The 18466-nt window shown below is 40.3% G+C and overlaps 3 protein-coding genes across 3 annotated transcripts; 2 read left to right on the forward strand and 1 right to left on the reverse strand.

Moving 5' to 3' along the window:
• Window positions 1–43: 43 nt before the first annotated feature.
• LOC135348141 (testis-specific serine/threonine-protein kinase 3-like) lies at window positions 44–1747 on the reverse strand. Its single transcript, XM_064546317.1, has 4 exons — window positions 1512–1747; window positions 1041–1386; window positions 722–964; window positions 44–555 (listed from the first exon to the last, which is right to left on the reverse strand). Exons 1-4 carry the CDS (start codon window positions 1692–1694, stop codon window positions 44–46), a joined length of 1284 nt encoding a protein of 427 aa, XP_064402387.1. The 5' UTR covers window positions 1695–1747.
• A 140-nt stretch (window positions 1748–1887) lies between these two features.
• On the forward strand, window positions 1888–3145 carry LOC135347737 (testis-specific serine/threonine-protein kinase 3-like). The gene has a single exon (XM_064545768.1). The coding sequence runs from the start codon at window positions 2024–2026 to the stop codon at window positions 3029–3031; it is 1008 nt and encodes a 335-aa protein (XP_064401838.1). The 5' UTR covers window positions 1888–2023; the 3' UTR covers window positions 3032–3145.
• A 9108-nt stretch (window positions 3146–12253) lies between these two features.
• On the forward strand, window positions 12254–17118 carry LOC135347192 (solute carrier family 15 member 4-like). The gene has a single exon (XM_064545047.1). It carries the CDS (start codon window positions 12517–12519, stop codon window positions 14086–14088), a length of 1572 nt encoding a protein of 523 aa, XP_064401117.1. The 5' UTR covers window positions 12254–12516; the 3' UTR covers window positions 14089–17118.
• The last annotated feature ends 1348 nt before the right edge of the window (window positions 17119–18466 follow it).

Consider the following 18466-nt stretch of genomic DNA (forward strand, 5'->3'; position numbering starts at 1 on the left):
GAAATAAAAATGCATAAAAATTGGGTTTAAAAAATTATAACAGTCACTTCCTAGCACTACTAGTACTATCTTCCAAGTGCCCTTTGCTGCTTTGACTGACATGTCTCATTGCATCAGCAAGCTTCCTTCCAGCAGCTCCAATCTTGGCGACAATCTGCCTATGCTGCTTATCTGATTTTGGCCGGGGTGTGTCAGCTTGAGGGCCAGCCTGTGCAAGAGCACGGGCTGCATGGGCGTCAATACGGAGGGACCTAGAGAGTTCAGCATCAAGTTGTTCAGCAGTTGATTTCTTCCGGGCAGCAGTCTTGGATGAGTGGCCACGGATAGGCGTCAGTTGGGGGTGAGGAGTGATTTCATGATGCTGAGGGACGGCCATTGGCTGTTGCTGGTACACAATCATGGGTAAACAATTTTGAAGGGTGTATTTTGCTTTGGCTTGTAGGAGAGATGGAGAACGAGTTTTGAGGGAGGTCCAGGGGTGTTTGAGGATGTCTGCACAAGAAATTCGCTTTTCAGGGTTGGTATGAAGAACACAACGGAGTAGGTTTCTGCAGTCTGCAAAAATAACGATTAATAATGATTATAACATGACTATATAGCTCTCAGCAAACAGAGGTGAATTCAGACACTATATTGTAAATACACTGATACCATAATTTATAGTAAATACACTGAGGAGCAACTGATTTTGAACCACTATAATTATATACGAAGCTCTTACCTGTGCTGATGTTTCTGCTGAAGGTGGTGAGAACACGATCTCTGGTCTTTTTCACTTGAGCGTCATCACCAAATGGCAGACGTCCACACACCATTGCATACAGGATCACACCTAGGCTCCAGACATCAGCCTTCTTCCCGTCATAGCCTTTGCTTTGGGAAGTAAAAAGCTCTGGAGCAGCATAGCTGTAAGACCCACAGGGAGTGAAAACGGGACTCAAAGTGTGAACAGCAAAGCCAAAATCTGCAGATAAAAATGAAAGTTAATCAGGCACGTAAAACATGCATGCTCAGCAATAATTAAAATCAGCCGAACTTACCTCCAACCTTTATCTGCATATCTCTGCTGATCATGACATTCTCACACTTGAGGTCTCGATGCACAACACCAATGGAGTGACAGAAATCAATGGCACTGGCCATCTGTTTGAAAACTGAGCGAGCTTCTTCTTCTGGAATGCGGCCACGAGAGTTGATATAGTCCAGGAGATCGCCGTTTTCTGCAATCTCGAGCATGAAGTAGCACTTGTCTTCAGATTCAATGATCTGGTAGACCTGGAGGATGTTGGGATGATGCACCATCTGTAGGACCTCAATCTCTCTTGGAAGAAACTTAGTGAGGTAGTCCTTGGAGGCAGCCTTCTTGTGGAGATTCTTGATTGCAATCTGTGCAGAATAGAAAATTAATTGTAAACATAGCGAGTGGGTGCATATGAACGAGCTCCACCCATCTTTTGCAGAAAGAAAATGGAGTACAAGCCATACAGTTCAGCTACCATAGCTTCGCTTACCATTTTACGCTCGTAGGGAGACCATGCAGCCTTGACCTTGGCATAAGTTCCACTTCCCAGGGTCTTTCCTTGTGTGTAGCCAAGCGCCTCTGGACAGGGGACCTCTGAAGCAGAGCATTGTAGGTAGATAGATCTTGGGTTTTGCTGGTAGTAAAGCTGGTAGGCAGTGATGAAGTCGGCCATTGCTGTCGTCGAAGAGCCTACAGTACGTACTTAGAGTTGAGTTGAGAGGGAGCGTTGGTTTCTTGTCACTTTGACGACTGCATGCGGGATGACGCAAATAGCGTCCTTAGCGTCTCTCCATCTTATACTGTCATGTGTACCTATCAAGACCTGTCACCGGGTGCAAGCAACACGCATTGCGATTTGCGATAATTATAATTATCAGTTCAACTAAGCGCTACAACAAGACCTAGACTACTTACTCTATTTGCAAAACGAAGAAGACTGAACTGAGGCCATTCAATAGGAACAGTTTTGGTCAATAATTCCAGTTGGATGCAAACAACAACATGCCCAACGAAGGAACCACCATAAAACGTAGTGCAGTTACACCAAATGCCCAGTACGGCATCCACAAGTTTGGATACATTCTGGGAAAGACTCTCGGAAGTGGAGCCTATGCTAAAGTCAAAACTGCCACTTCATTGAAGAAGGGAGGAAATGAGGTAGCCGTGAAAATAATCGACAAGAGGAGTGCTCCCAAAGATGTAGTGTCCAAATTTCTACCAAGAGAGGTTGAAGTTTTGAAAATACTGGACCATGACACCATCATAAAGCTGATCGATGTGATTGACACTCCTGACACAATGTATTTGGTGATGGAGCTGGCTTCCTCAGGAGATCTTTTGGATTTCATCAACTCTAGACGATACTTGTCTGAGCGAGTGGCAAGAAATCTCTTCATTGACCTTGTAAATGGGATTGAAGTCTGTCACTCAATGAATATAGTTCATCGTGATCTTAAGTGTGAGAATCTTCTTCTCGATGGCCAACTCAAGTTGAAGATCTCAGATTTTGGATTCGCTCGTAAAACTGAAGGGAAGAACCTCGAGACTTATTGTGGATCTTATGCATATGCTGCCCCGGAAGTAATCCTTGGACAGCCCTATATGGGAGAAGCTGCTGACGTGTGGAGTATGGGAGTAGTGCTGTTTGCAATGCTGGCTGGAAAACTCCCATTCAAAGATTCTGATGTGAAAACACTCTTGGCTGAGATTTCATCTGTCTTGGTGTATCCCAGTCGACTCACTGGGGAAGTAAAAAGTCTCGTCTCCAAGATGTTGACCTTCACTCCTCACGAGAGGATCACAGTAGCTGAAATCCAGACCCATCCGTGGATGAAGATGCCTACTCTCCCACTGACATCAAGAGACGGGAAAAAGAAGACGACTAAAGACAAGAAGCAAGGATCATCGTCTAGCAAAGAACCTCCAAAAGTAGAAGTGGATCGACCCAATACTGCTGCAGCAAGCTCAGCCCAACCACCCTCGGAATCATCTGGATCTACAGCAGTCTGATGGACCTCCACTCCAGGAACAAATAGGAGTCTAATGAACAGTTTTAGGCTAGCTAGATAGCAATTTTTTATAAAAATTATTAAGCAATCATTAACATAATGTTGCATGTTTAGTACAGTATATACATATACTTCTAGAAGACTAAGATGAGGGGCGACCTAAGATTCAGTGCATGAATGTACAGCTAACCTCTGCACTAGCCTGTTGCCAAACTCAACTATAATATAGCCATGATGCAAAACTAGACTATAGCTATAATTAGATCTATCTACCTGATCTACCATGACCAGCTATCCATTGGCTCCAGCTAAGAAAGACACACATAGCTGAGGGCAGCTCAGTAAGTGTATAAAATTATGGACTTATTGGAATAGTTGCATCCTATAAATGTAATAACTGTTGTACACTAACAGGATTGTTTAATGTGTCCATTGCATGCCGACCGATTGTGCCACTACCCACTTAATTGATCTCACCCCACACAATGCTTGAGGGTATGTTTGACTGAGGAGATTGCTGAGTACGATGCAAAGTCTGCAAGGGGTAACAAGAGCTCACCAGTGCCCAACCAACCCAACCCCCAGAACAACATGAGTGAGGCTGTGTGGTCTCAGTAACCTCGATGCTACCTGCTCACTGTTGCATAAATACAGTTTCAAAAAACGCCTTTGTTATAGAGTTGTACACAAACTGTTCATTTCACGGTGACCTATATAGTTATAGCCTGTACGAATGAGTTGTTTGAGGGAAGACCGGAGGGGGGTATCTTCTCCTGACAACAGGAAAAGATGTGAGGATGTACATGCATTGTGCAACAGTTAAGGGATCTTTATAATTATCATGATTTTGTTTGCGAAATTGTATCTGGAAATTGCATCTCTGTTCGCAGGCTCTTCTGGATAAGACTGGAGCTGCTTGGAATAAGAGGTTCAAGCAATTTGGCAGTGGAAGTCGCTTCTCCGAGGCCCGTAGCCACATGCATGTAATTGTGTAATTTTAACACCCAACAATGCGAGGTGGTGTGTGTGTGGGTAAATATCATCAGTTCAACAAAAACAAAATGACATTGACCTAAAATTTATACATCAGGGGAATTTGATCAAGATTAGGGAGTAATATTTTCCATGCATGTCTCTTGCACACAGTTCTGGTGACAGGTCAGGGGGCAGTCCCCTTATCATGGAGCAGGAAGTCTATATGCAAAGCCTGGCATGGAGGGTGGTGCTTACATTGTTAGTTGATTCTATAGAGGGTATTAAACTTTGCATTCTATTATGTCCATTAAACCTTAGTACCATAATGATCATGTACTTAATTTCCCCCCCCTCCCCCTCACAGGTCCCCTCCGACCCAAGGGTATAGTGCTGGTTTGAGTTAAACGACACCTATACGTATCTCACATCATGGCCAACAGATGGAGCAGATGTACCAGGGAAAGAAAAGCGCTTACATGGCTCTTCTACAGGAAGAAGGCCATGCAGACACCATGCACCTCAAGGTTGGGACTGCTGTGGTTTAAAATAATTGTATTTCCCCAGGTATACTTGTATAAGTGCATACAGTGTTTCTGTTGTTGACTACTTACATTAATTTTGATTGTGGGGAAGAGGTGCTTTTCCCTGTGTACATAAGTATGAGGTTTGAGCACCCCCTGCATGGCCCAGACAACCATGAGACTAATCTAGCTATCAGGAATGGTCTAGCTATAATTATCAGTACTGGTCTAGTTATCATTATTATAACTGCATGAGCAGTTGTCTCGGATTCTCTATACATGTCACTAGTCTATCCATGACCACACCCTATTGACCATGCGCAATCAGCATTGGCAGATGTGCACTGATATAGTGTCTAAAACTAGTTTACCAGTAAATTTTGAGCACCCACCTGCTCACCCTGAAATTAACCTGCATAGTTGCTAAGAAGAAACTTTGAGTGCCATGCATGGCTGCCATTATACTTTGATAGATGTACCTGCATGTTCATTATGTCAGTCTAATGCCAGAGGGGCGTGTGCATGGTTAGTGCATTATGCTGCATATTGCATTTAGCAACAATGTAGCTACAGGTATATAATAGTGACAGGCTCTGGGAAAACAGCCAATAGGAGCAGATATTGGTATTAAGCAATAGCCAGATTATAGACTACATGCAGTGTATAATCTCATAAAATTTTTTCTTGGCTCATATAGTTATCTACAGTCTTTCTACTACCTCTCCGCAAAATCTGATGCTCTGAATCCACCACCAAAGCGCTTTGTCTAAGCAGCCACTTACTTTTCCCAATTTAGCAATCTTTGAGTGATGGGCGTTTCTCAATACTGCTGTTTTACAACTTCGAGTTTCTAACGCGCATAACTCAGGCATAGAATGAGGTATGTGCACACTAAGCATATCTGATTTATCAATGCGTATAGGTAATTCTTTGCTCTATCATCTGGTATATAGGTCGCAAAAATTATAGCTTGCGCCAACTGGTCTGTTTTCCCGATGATGATAGAATGCATGTTGTATAATTATAACCATATAATATAATAAACAATAATTGCATGAGCGTGAGTTTTTATAAGATGTACCATTATGATAACTTTGTTTCCATTAGTTGCATAACACAAATTCATCATTATTTTTTCGCTATGCACAGTTTGTCAATGGACACTCATTGTTTGATGATTTTTGAGCTTGTATTAACAATAGATGGAATAATTATACTCATGCACTCTTAATTATTATAGCAACGTGATTCATGACCATTTAAGGAAAGTATAGTTAATGTTCCACTAGAATTATGAAGCAGAATTAATTTAGTATCTGTGCAGAAATTAACAATTTTACTCAGGAGTGGAATAAGTGCAATTACCAAGTCACAGTATAGACCTGTATAATTATATTGTTTAGCAACTTGTGCATTTGTCTCTGTTATGAGACAAACTAACTCTACGAACGGAGGCAGTCCTCTGGTATCAAGGAATGGCTGCAAGTGCAAGTACAGAGTGAAGTGGTTCTATTCCAAGGGAGCCTTTCTCGTTCTGGTCTGGATTATGCTGTCGACTATGGCCTGTGTATCAGTGTCCCATGTGTTCCAACATCCCAATGTATTTTTTCCAAAGTGGCTATCTGCTATCCCAGTTGTGTTTGGTTTGTTTGGAGCTGTTTTCTCAGGATGGCTAGCCGATGCTAAGCTAGGGAACTACAGAGTGATGAAATACAGTTTTGTACTGTTGTTCTTCCTATGTTTGTTTTCTAGTGCCTTCACCCTAGTTCCTGGCCTTGCACATTACGTGTATGTGAGTGTCCTGTATTGCATAGGTGGGAGTCTCTTCGTAGTAGCTGTGGTAGCATACTCTGTTACCTCACTACAACTAGGCCTGGATCAGATGCCTGATGCTTCATCTTCCAATATCACTAGTTTTATTGCCTGGTTTGTATTCAGTATATATGCTGGTGTTTGGATCCCGTATGTTGCCGATTTACCCATTAGATTCGCTTGCAGTCAATTACCATACTGGGTTTTTCAACTGTATAGTTTACTGCCGCCTTTATGTATGAGTGTTGTTCTTATTCTTGACTTCCTTCTAGCTAAAAAATGGTTGATACTTGAGCCAAGCTCACCTCAGTCCCTCAAAACCATCTACCGTGTTCTCAAGTTTGCAGCTAAGCACAAAGCTCCCCTCAATCGCAGTGCTCTCACATACTGGGAGGAAGATGTACCTTCAAGAATGGACCTGGGAAAGTCGAGATACGGTGGACCATTCACTACAGAGCAAGTTGAAAATGTGAAGACTATCTTACGTTTATTGCCGCTCTGCTTAATGCTCTGGCTTCTTGGGTGCTCACTTGAAATATTCAATTCATCAATTTATGCTAGTGTTTATCCACAAGATTGGAATTGTTATGTTTCAAAGCTTCTGCCCTTATTCACCTCTCACTATTTGTGGTGTGGAATGATTTGGACTGTCTTTTATGAGTTTGTGATCTACCCAGTGATACGTAACAAGCTTCCCAGCATCCTTAGAAGAATTGGTATAATTTCTTTCTTCATCACAACTGTCAATATTGTGTTTCTAATTCTGGAAATACTACAAAACAATTACAGTGATTTAGTTGCAATCCAGTATGTTACAATCGTTTTAAATTCAGTTTCTAGAGGTGTGCTCACAACTCTGTTTTTTTGCGCCATGATAGAGTTTGTTTGTGCTCAAGCTCCATACAATATGAGAGGATTGTTTGGAGGGTGTATGGTGTTGGTGTTGTTCTCAGCTCTTACTATTGGCCATTTATCTCCATTGAACAACACATTAACACTATATGGGGTTAGGGTAGGCATCAGTCTGCTTGGATTCATCCTGTACTGCCTCCTGGCTCGCTGTTACAAGAGGAGAGTTAGAGACGAGGACTACAATGCACACAGAGTGGTGGAGGAGGTCTACGATCGATACTTGTCAGCTCAACACTGACTAAATTTAGTTCAGTTATACATGTTTTTATATCAGTCTGTCGTTTTGTTGATCATGCATGTTCAGAACAATTGTAGCTATGTTGGTTTTATATGTAAATTGTGATCATGTATTAATTCGTGTTTGCACACAATCATTCAATGGACAGTCCACCAGTCCTTTGAGCTTTGAGCTTGTATTAACAATCGATGTGTCATACTGCACTGTTAATGAAATAGATGTTGGGTCAAAATTGGGTATAATTATAATTATGTTGATTATTATAAATTATGGGTGTGGTTTGTTACGTTACATGCAGTGGGGTAGTTGTGTGGCTTCGTATTCTGAGTCTGCTCACCTGGATACCATATAGCGCTGCGTTTACAGAATTTAATGTTAACACATTAGTTAGCTTTGTTTGAGTAAAAGCGACCAAAAGCTAAGAAGTTTACTTAATTGGCTACTATAATTATGAAGCGGTAGCTAGAATAATGTGTAGCTTTGATTCGAGGTACTTTACTATACATACGCTATATTACAGCCACATGGATACTTATTTTGTTATCATGGGAGGAGACTCCAGGCTTATTTGCTGGCTCTATATTAATTGGATAAGATCCTTACCAACTCTATGGCCAAGACAACGATGGCCTTGGAGCATTCTGGTCTCCTCTAGAGTGTGTGGCCCACAAGTTTCGCATGTGTGATGTCTGGATTACTATTCAAACCGTCTTTGAGTCCAAAGTCCCTATAACCCTCCTAAAGATGATACTGTGAGCCTCACTCCAGTTCCACTTCATGTTACCTTGGTGTCTTAATGTAACAATCCAGGCCTCTTCAATTACTGGCACTTCTGTGATCAGGTCCGGGGCCACTTTTTGATTGGGAAATTCAAGAAAATGCTTGAAAATTTTCTTGTACACTGTGCAAAACCAAAAAATGCGTGTACTGAATTACTTGATTAAACGCCCGGGCGTTTATTTCCTAGCAGCATCTGTAGAGGGGGCGTTTAAACGAGATGGGCGCTTATGAAACGGGCGTTTATTGTTTTGTCTACTTCAAACTCTTGCTCATCATGCATGCAGCAGTTATTATGCTCTTTTTGGCTGCTGCCACAGCTCTCAGCTTCAATCTTAAGTCGTAAGAGTGGTGTTTCTCCGTCTGTGCCCTCTCTGCCATCATAAATAGGATCTATGTTGCCATTGTTTCAGCTGGTTCCACGTGCTGATTCAGCTCCACCCACAGTTCCACACCCCATACATGGGCGATTATAATTTATTTAATTAAGAGGGGCGTTTATTGACAGAGACAGCTTTTACCATGGGCGTTTAAACGAGATGGGCGTTTAATCAAGCCAATACGGGCTGTACCTTGGTTCTTCACACATTAAACTATATAGCGTAGGAAACTTTTCTTATAATTTCACACATCGCAACAAAAGTGTAGTTAAGCTCCTACACTTAAGCTCCTACACTTAAGCTCCTACACTTAATGTCAATTACTAATTAATATTGTATTTTCTAAAAATTGCACTTGGACTTTTATGGCTATATTACACCTACACTGAAACTGTCAAAATGAATACAACTTGTTTTTCTGTTTTCTTATCTTCTTTGGAATGTGTTTTTGTCACAGCATTGTCGTCTGTATAGTTTCGTTTCATTGCTCTCTGTTAGTTGCTTTCTATTCATAATTAATTATAATTACATGATTATAGTCATTATGATACTATTCATTTTCGTAGTACTTCTCGTTGTGAGGCATAAAAACTCCGAGGGATATATGCATGCATGATGTAACTATTATTAACGGTACATTCATTGTTTTAACAACGGGAACTTTTACATTATGTACATACTGCATTATTTGCACATGCACATATTCATCATCTTTGCTATGCAAACAGTTTGGATTGTTTGATGCTTTTTTAAGCTTGTATACATGGAATTTACGAAAACTGAAACCCACTCTCATTTTTAATAAGAGCACGACTCATGACCATTTAAGTAAATAGTTGCTATAATGTTGCTGATTACATATGAACCAGTATTTTAGTACCTGTGCAAGAATTAATAATTTCACTCAGGAATGCAATCCATACTGTAGGCAATAATATTGCTATATAGCTATAGTATACCTAGTTGCAGTATATATATTGTTAGCAATCATCCCTACGTGTGTGTATATGTGTGTCTGTGACTGTTATGAGACAAACTATATACTCTACGAATGAAGGTAGCCCCCTGGTATCAAGGAATGGCTGCAAGTGCAAGTACAGAATGAGGTGGTTCTATTCCAAGGGAGCCTTTCTTATTCTGGTCTGGATTATGCTGTTGACTATAGCCTGTGTATCAGTCTCTCGTGTATTTTATGAGTTCCATCAACTTTATGATGTCAATTTTGTAACTTCGAAATGGCTACTTGCTATCCCAATTGTGTTTGGTTTGTTTGGAGCTGTTTTCTCAGGATGGCTAGCCGACGCTAAGCTGGGGAACTACAGAGTGATGAAATACAGTTGTGTGCTGTTATTCTTCCTTTATTTGCTTTGTAGTACCTTCACTCTAGTTCCTGACATTACTCACGTGTATGTTGTGAGTGTCTTGTATTGCATAGGCGGGAGTCTCTTTATAGTAGCTGTGGTAGCATGCTCTGTTACCTCACTACAACTAGGCCTGGATCAGATGCCTGATTCTTCATCTTCTAATATCACTAGTTTTATTGCCTGGTTTGTATTCAGTATCTATGCTGGTGTTTGGATCCCTGATGCTTTCGATTTGCCCATTACTATGTGTAGTAGTCGATTACCATACTGGGTTACCCAACTTTACAGTTTGCTGCCACCTTTGTGTATGAGTGTTGTTCTTATTCTTGACTTTCTCCTAGCTAAAAAATGGCTGATAGTTGAGCCAAAGTCACCTCAGTCCCTCAAAAACATTTACCATGTTCTTAAGTTTGCAGCTAAGCACAAAGCTCCCCTCAATCGCAGTGCTCTCACATACTGGGAGGAAGACGTACCTTCAAGAATGGATCTGGGAAAGTCGAGATACGGTGGACCTTTCACTACAGAGCAAGTTGAAGATGTGAAGACCATCCTACGTTTGTTACCCCTCTGCCTAGCGCTGTGGCTTCTTGGGTGCTCACATGCAATATTCCATCCACCATCTTATGCTGTTGTTTATCTTCCTGATTGGAATTGCTATGTTTCAAAGCTTCTGTCCTTGTTCACATATCACCAATACTGGTGTGGAATGGTTTGGACTGTCTTTTATGAGTTTGTGCTATACCCAGTGATACTTAACAAACTTCCCAGCATCCTTAGAAGAATTGGGATAATTTCTCTCTTCATCACAATTCTCAATATTGTGTTTCTAATTCTGGAAATACTACAAAACAATGACAGTGATTTAGTTGCAATCAAGTATGTTACAATCGTTTTAAATTCAACTTTTACTGGTGTGCTAACAATGTTGCTTGCTAGTACCATGCTGGAGTTAGTTTGTGCTCAAGCCCCATACAACATGAGAGGATTGTTTGGAGGGTGTATGGTGTTGGTGTTATTATCAGTTCTTATTATTGGCCAGTTTTCGCCATTGAACAACACGTTAACAACATATGGGGTTAGAGTAGGCATCAGTCTGCTTGGATTCATCTTGTACTGCCTCCTGGCTCGCTGGTACAAGAGGAGAGTTAGAGACGAGGACTACAATGCACACAGAGTGGTGGAGGAGGTCTATGATCGATACTTGTCAGTGAACACTGACTAAATTTAGTTCCGATACGTTTTGTCGTTTTGTTGATCATGCATGTTCAGAACAAATTGGTTTTATACGTGCGCATGTTAACTAATAATTATAACCAACGGCGTATAAAAGAAGAGAGGGCATGCAACAGCAAAAGAGCCGAGAATTTCTATTTTTAGCACTTCATGCAAATTCACACATTCCTCTGCCCACGTTTGAATCCTACTAGCTACGTGTACTAGATAGTGAGTTGCATGCCCTCTCTTCATCTATACGCCCTTGATATATATAATTTTGATGTATTATTTTTATTGCACACATAATTAGTTTGTCAGTGGACACCAGTCCTTGCATGAGCTTGTATAAATATTGTTATAATTAAGTTGGCATGTAGAAACTGAAACTACATGTAGTACTGTTACTGAATAGCAACAACCATTTGGAAATTATACCATGGGTGTGGTTTGTTACATTACTAGTAATGGGGTAGGTGTATAGTGGACCCTCTTAAATAGAGGCACTTCTTTTAATTCCAGCGCCCAGCGCAATCAAAGCACATAACTTTAACCCCTGAAATTCGATAAACAGGTTCATAGGAAGCCCTAAAAGTATCTAAACAGTTGACTGTACACATAATTATACTTTGTAAGAGTGCATTGTACCATCTATAATTATGAGGTATATATTTTGGCTAATCAGGTTAAGATATGTATAGCTTAGTGAAGAATTTTCCTGGTAATGTGTGATCAGAGTATCATGCAGATGATCGTCAAATTACTTGCCAAATACACCTACTATATACAAAGTAACTGACTGTTTTAGTACATTTACATGTATATGCATTACTCAATACATAATTATACTTTCACGGTATATGGATGTGGTATCGGAAGGTATGGTTTGACAAGGGGATGTTTTGTACCAGATGTACCATTCGCTATTGCAGTATAATTATAATTATGATAACAGTTTTGTCAATGAACACTTTTTTGAGCTTGGCATGTACGAAACTCAATCACGTCTATACATAGGCATGACTGTTTCCACTATAATTGTAGAAATACTGAAACTAAACTCTTAGCAGTTCATAACCATTAATTTTGGGAGAAAGTTAAACTTTCACCATTGACAGATCATACCAACCATGCATGCGCATACACACAGCTAGATTGTGCAGGTGTGTCTATGTGGGCACTGCATGTATGTATAATTATGTATAAGAATAGTTTCACTCAGAATTCAACTCCAATAGAATTTAGATATTGCTGCATTTACCAAGTTACAGCGTTTAGCCACTGTCCCTACGTACATGTGTGTGTCTGTTATGAGACAAACTAACTCTACGAATGGAGGCAGTCCTCTGGTATCAAGGAATAGCTGCAAGTGCAAGTACAGAGTGAGGTGGTTCTATTCCAAGGGAGCCTTTCTCGTTCTGGTCTGGGTTATACTGTTGAATATAGCCTGTGTATCAGTGTTTCATGTGTTCCATCAACGATCTGATGTCAGTTTTGTAATTTCAAAATGGCTACTTGCTATCCCATTTGTGTCTGGCCTGTTCGGAGCTGTATTCTCAGGATGGTTAGCCGACGCTAAGTTGGGGAACTACAGAGTGATGAAATACTGTTTTGTACTGTTATTCTTCCTTTGTTTGCTTTCTAGTGCCTTCACCTTAGTTCCTGACATTACTCATTACGTGTATGTTGTGAGTGTCTTGTATTGCATTGGTGTGAGTCTCCTTATAGTAGCTGGAGTAGCATGCTTCGTTACCTCACTACAACTAGGCCTGGATCAGATGCCTGATGCTTCATCTTCCAATATCACTAGTTTTATTGCCTGGTTTGTATTCAGTATCTATGCTGGTGTTTGGATCCCTACTGTTTCTGATTTGCCCATTATATCAGATGTTTTGCGTATCAGTCGTTCATCATACTGGGTTGTCCAACTGTACAGTTTGCTGCCACTTTTGTGTATGAGTGTTGTTCTTATTCTTGACTTTCTCCTAGCTAAAAAATGGCTGATAATTGAACCAAAGTCACCTCAGTCCTTCAAAACCATGTACCATGTTCTCAAGTTTGCTGCCAAGCACAAAGCTCCCCTCAATCGCAGTGCTCTCACATACTGGGAGGAAGACGTACCTTCAAGAATGGACCTGGGAAAGTCGAGATACGGTGGACCATTCACTACAGAAGAAGTTGAAGATGTGAAGACCATCCTACGTTTGTTGTCCCTCTGCTTAACTCTATGGCTTCTCGGGTGCTCGCTTGCATTCTTCCATCCACTAAACTATGCTAGTGTTTATCCTCCTGATTGGAAGTTTTATATTTCAAGGCTTCTGGCTTTATTCACATATCACCATTTGTGGTGTGGTATGGTTTGGACTGTCTTTTATGAGTTTGTGCTATACCCAGTGATATGTAACAAACTTCCCAGCATTCTTAGAAGAATTGGGATAATTTCTCTCTTCATTACAACTCTCAGTGTTGTGTTTCTAATTCTGGAACTACTACAAAACAATTACGGTGATAAATTAGTTGCTATTACATATGTTACAATCGTTTTGAATTCAATTTCTACTGGTGTGCTAACAATGTTGCTTGCTAGTACCATGCTGGAGTTAGTTTGTGCTCAAGCCCCATACAACATGAGAGGATTGTTTGGAGGGTGTATGGTGTTGGTGTTATTATCAGTTCTTATTATTGGCCAGTTTTCATTGAACAACACATTAACAACGTATGGGGTTAGAGTAGGCATCAGTCTGCTTGGATTCATCCTGTACTGCCTCCTGGCCCGCTGGTACAAGAGGAGAGTTAGAGACGAGGACTACAATGTACACGGAGTGGTGGAGGAAGTCTATGATCGATACTTGTCAGCTCAGCATTGATTACTGTTAGTGACATGTGTCGATCATAATAATTATTATGTTCAGGTTAGTTTATAGGTTGTGTTTACTGTAACTAAGCTGTATAATTATTATTGTTTGTAAACATGCAGTGTTTGTACACATAATTAGTTAATCAGGCAATTTGTCAATGGACACCTTCGTGGTTGTATTATGGATTGATGCCATGTAAGAATACTAAAAGTACGCGACATGATTTTTAATAATTTTTTAAATTTCCATTTTATATTGACTGATTACTCAACCTTTACTGGTGTGTCTCCATGGGCACTGCAGGAGATATTCACTAAAGAGATTGTAATCCAATATAAACTGATTGCATGCATGCACAGTATAAGTGTTTTAGCAACCGTGCATGCATGTGTCTGTTATGAGACAAAGACTCCTAGTATAATTAGTTATGATCGTCATAATGACTACTAGTTATCCCAATTGTGTTTGGTTTGTTGGGAGCTGTTTTCTTGTGTTTGCGTTCTAGTGCCTTCACCCTATAGTTCCTGGCATTCCACAGTACGTGTATGTTGTGAGTGTCTTGTATTGCATAGGTGGGAGTCTCTTTCTAGTAGCTGTAGTTGTTAACTACCTCACTACAGCTAGGCCTGGATCATGCCTGATTGAGATGTGCTAGTTTTATTGCCTGGTTTGTATTCAGTATCTATGCTGGTATTTGGATCCCATATAATTATTGCCGATATACTCATTAGATATTGTGTAGCAGTCAATTATCATACTGGGTTGTCCAACTGTACAGTTTACTGCCACCATTGTGTATGAGTGTTGTTCTTATATCCTTCTCTTTCTATCTAAAAATGGCTTGAAATTGAGCCAAAGTCATCTCAGTCCCTCAAAACCATCTCTGTGTTCTCAAGTTTGCACAGAGCTCCCCTCAATCGCAGTGCTCTCACATAAGTATATACTGGGAGGAAGACGTTTGTCTTGAATTAACTTTAGTTACGTCTTGATAAGACAAACTTGTTTAATTTCGAGTGTCCATTGAAAATCAGGTTTTTTCAATAGCGAAAAATGATGACTATAATTATGTGTATGTGCAAAGAATGTGCAAATAAAAGTATTGGTACATAAAGCTCCATAACAAATCCTCTTATACAACGTGAATGTACCGTCTATAGCAAATGGAAATATGAAATTGATGATATTTGAGCTGTACCATGTATTAACATTAGATGGAATGAAAATTGAAACCCACTCTCACTCTAATAGCAACGATCATTTATGGAAAGTGTTGATGTTCCACTGTTGCTGATTATATGAACCACTCATGCATGCATTAATTTTTATAGATACATGTGTAAGTGTATGTGTCTACGCCCACTAATAATTAACCCGAGGCGCGTAGTCGGCCTCGGTTACAGTAGTCTATCAGTCTGTCTGTGTGTCCGTGTGTCCGTGTGTCTGTCGCTCAGTTTGGCTTACCTGGTGATTTAGGCATCACAATGTGTACATATAGAACTTGCAGCTAAGGCTTAAAATTTGGCAGATTTTGCAAAGAAGTCTTTGTTTCGCAGAAAAGGCGAGCTAAACCTAAGAAGCTTTTTGCGTACTACTAAACGCGGCTATTATAACAGAGTCTCTGGGATCCTACTCCAGGAGCCGTGAGACTCCAGGCTTTTTTGCTGTGATCCTAGTCCACAGTGTATATAAAACCCTGTTCTCAAATGTTTCAGCATGCCTCCAGTCTGGTTTAGCTTCTGAGTTGCTGTGCTAGACAGTTTAATAAGTCATACATGATAATTATTCATCACTGCATGTACTGCATTATATAACTCTTCTGGTTTCTTTATATAATCATGTCACGTCTCCAGCCGAGCTATCTCACTTGTGTTTGGTCTGTACGGAGCTGTTTTCTCAGGATGGCTAGCCGACGCTAAGCTGGGGAACTATACAGAGTGATGAAATACAGTTTTGTACTGTTGTTCTTCCTTTGTTTGCTTTCTAGTGCCTTTACCCTAGTTCCTGCATGCATGACATTACTCATTACGTGTATGTTGTGAGTGTCTTGGTGTGCATTGGTGGGAGTCTCTTTATAGTAGCTGCAGTAGCATGCTTTGTTACCTCACTACAACTAGGCCTGGATCAGATGCCTGATGCTTCATCCAGTATCTATGCTGGTGTTTGGATTCCTGATGTTGCCGATTTACCCCTTAGAACTGCTGGCAGTCAATTACCATTCTGGGTTTTCCAAGTGTATAGTTTACTGCTGCCTTATGTCTGAGTGTTGTTCTTATTCTTGACTTCTTTCTAGCTAAAAAATGACTGATAATTGAACCAAAGTCCCCTCAGTCCCTCAAAACCATCTACCGTTTTCTCAAGTTTGCAGCCAAGCACAAAGCTCCCCTCAATCGTAGTGCTTTCACATACTGGGAGGAAGACGTACCTTCAAGAATGGACCTGGGAAAGTTGAGATATGGTGGACCATTCACTACAGAGCAAGTTGAGATGTGAAGACCATCCTACGTTTGTTACCCCTCTGTTTAACTCTATGGTTTCTTGGATGCTCACTTGCACTCTTCCATCCAGTAACTTATTCTAGTGTTTACCCCCTGATTGGAAGCTTTCTGTTTCAAAGCTTTTGCATGGCTTTATTCATGTATCACCATTTGTGGTGTGGTATGGTTTGACTGTCTTTTATGAGTTTGCGTTATACCCAGTGATACGTAACAAACTTCCCAGCATTCTTAGAAGAATTGGGATAATTTCTCTCTTCATCACAGCTCTCAGTATTGTGTTTCTAATTCTGGAACTACTACAAAACAATTACGGGGATAAATTAGTTGCAATCAAGTATGTTATAATCGTTTTAAATTCAATTTCTACTGGTGTGCTCACAATGTTGCTTGCTAGTAACATGATAGAGTTAGTTTGTGCTCAAGCTCCATACAACATGAGAGGATTGTTTGGAGGGTGTATGGTGTTGGTGTTATTATCAGTTCTTATTATGCCTCGAGGCGTAGCCGCACGAGGGATACAGTAAAGCTGACTGTGTGTGTGTCTGTCTGTGTGTACGTGTGTGTATTCCAGCTATAACTGCTCAACGGTTACAATGCGACGAAAACTAACAGCTTCTATAGGCTTCTAGCCACGTTCTCTTGGATTTCGATTCGTAGATTAGCAAACTAAAGCTTCTTTCTCGAGTTATGGCTAGTTTGACTCACATTGAAGGCTGTTGCAGTCTCTTCAGAATCTTTCATAGCATCATCTGTTCGCACAAACTTTCTATTCAACTTATGAGTTAGCCTTGCACTTAAGCGCTAGCTTTTTGTTGGCTACAAGAGTTAGAAAGAGCTGCTAAAGAAGCTAGCTATTTTAGTAGCCATCTTGCAGACACACCCCTATTCCTGGATGTAGATCTAATGCGCATGCGCGCTCAATACGTGTAAGAGAATCCATTTTGCAGAATCAGAATCAATTTTCTTCTTTGTTGAGGTCCAGGTAAGCCACAAACCAACCTTTTCTACATTATTTTCAATTTGTATTATTGTTACTGTGTTTAATGTTCATTCAATTGCTAACACCTATTTTGTCAATTTGAAATCATAATTATTGCAAATTATTGCAAATTATTAACCTTTCTATAACACTCTAATACTATTGAGCGAAAGCAAAAACATGGCGAGAGGCATTAGCACAGCGCCAGCTTGAACACTAGTTATTGTCCAGTTTTCTACATCGAACAACTAGATGTTTTGTGTATCAGTTATAATATATTATGTGTGTGTGTCTGTGTGTCTGTGTGTGTAGACTGCATGCTACAGCTGCTCAAGGATCAATGAAGTGTAAGTAAGAGTTTCTATAGGTTTCTAGTCATGTTTTCTTGTTTGGTGAAGTGGCAGGTATCATCCAGTATTTAAGCAGAGACACTAGCTTCCTGGCATCTACTTGTGATTGCTCAAGGTATAACCAACCATGAGTTGACTGATAAAGCAATAATAACAATAAAAATCAAGCAATGTAGCAGCAACAAATTATATATGACCATTCACAATAGGTGTATCCCAATGTCTGAAAAACCGCGATGTGATGTGACTGATCAATTTAGTTGGTGGTGCAGGCAATGCAAAACCAGAAAATCAATCAGACACGGAAGTTTTTTCTCCAAATCAAAACTAACTCTACAGAAGTGGCTGATGATAATTCACTTATGGGCTTGGGAGTTCCCTGTAACTAGTACCGACCAGCTGGCGGAAGTAGAGAAAAAAAATTGCGATCGATGTACATCATTGCTTGAGTTAGTTCGAGAAAAAGAGGGTTGACTTTGTGCAGAAGAGAATATTCAAGAGCAATTAACTGTGACTGTCATATCCAGGTAAGAACATCACAAGTCAAGTACAAGAGCTACAGT

Source organism: Halichondria panicea, chromosome 14 (assembly GCF_963675165.1).
Source record: "Halichondria panicea chromosome 14, odHalPani1.1, whole genome shotgun sequence".
Taxonomy (NCBI): Eukaryota; Metazoa; Porifera; class Demospongiae; order Suberitida; family Halichondriidae; genus Halichondria; species Halichondria panicea.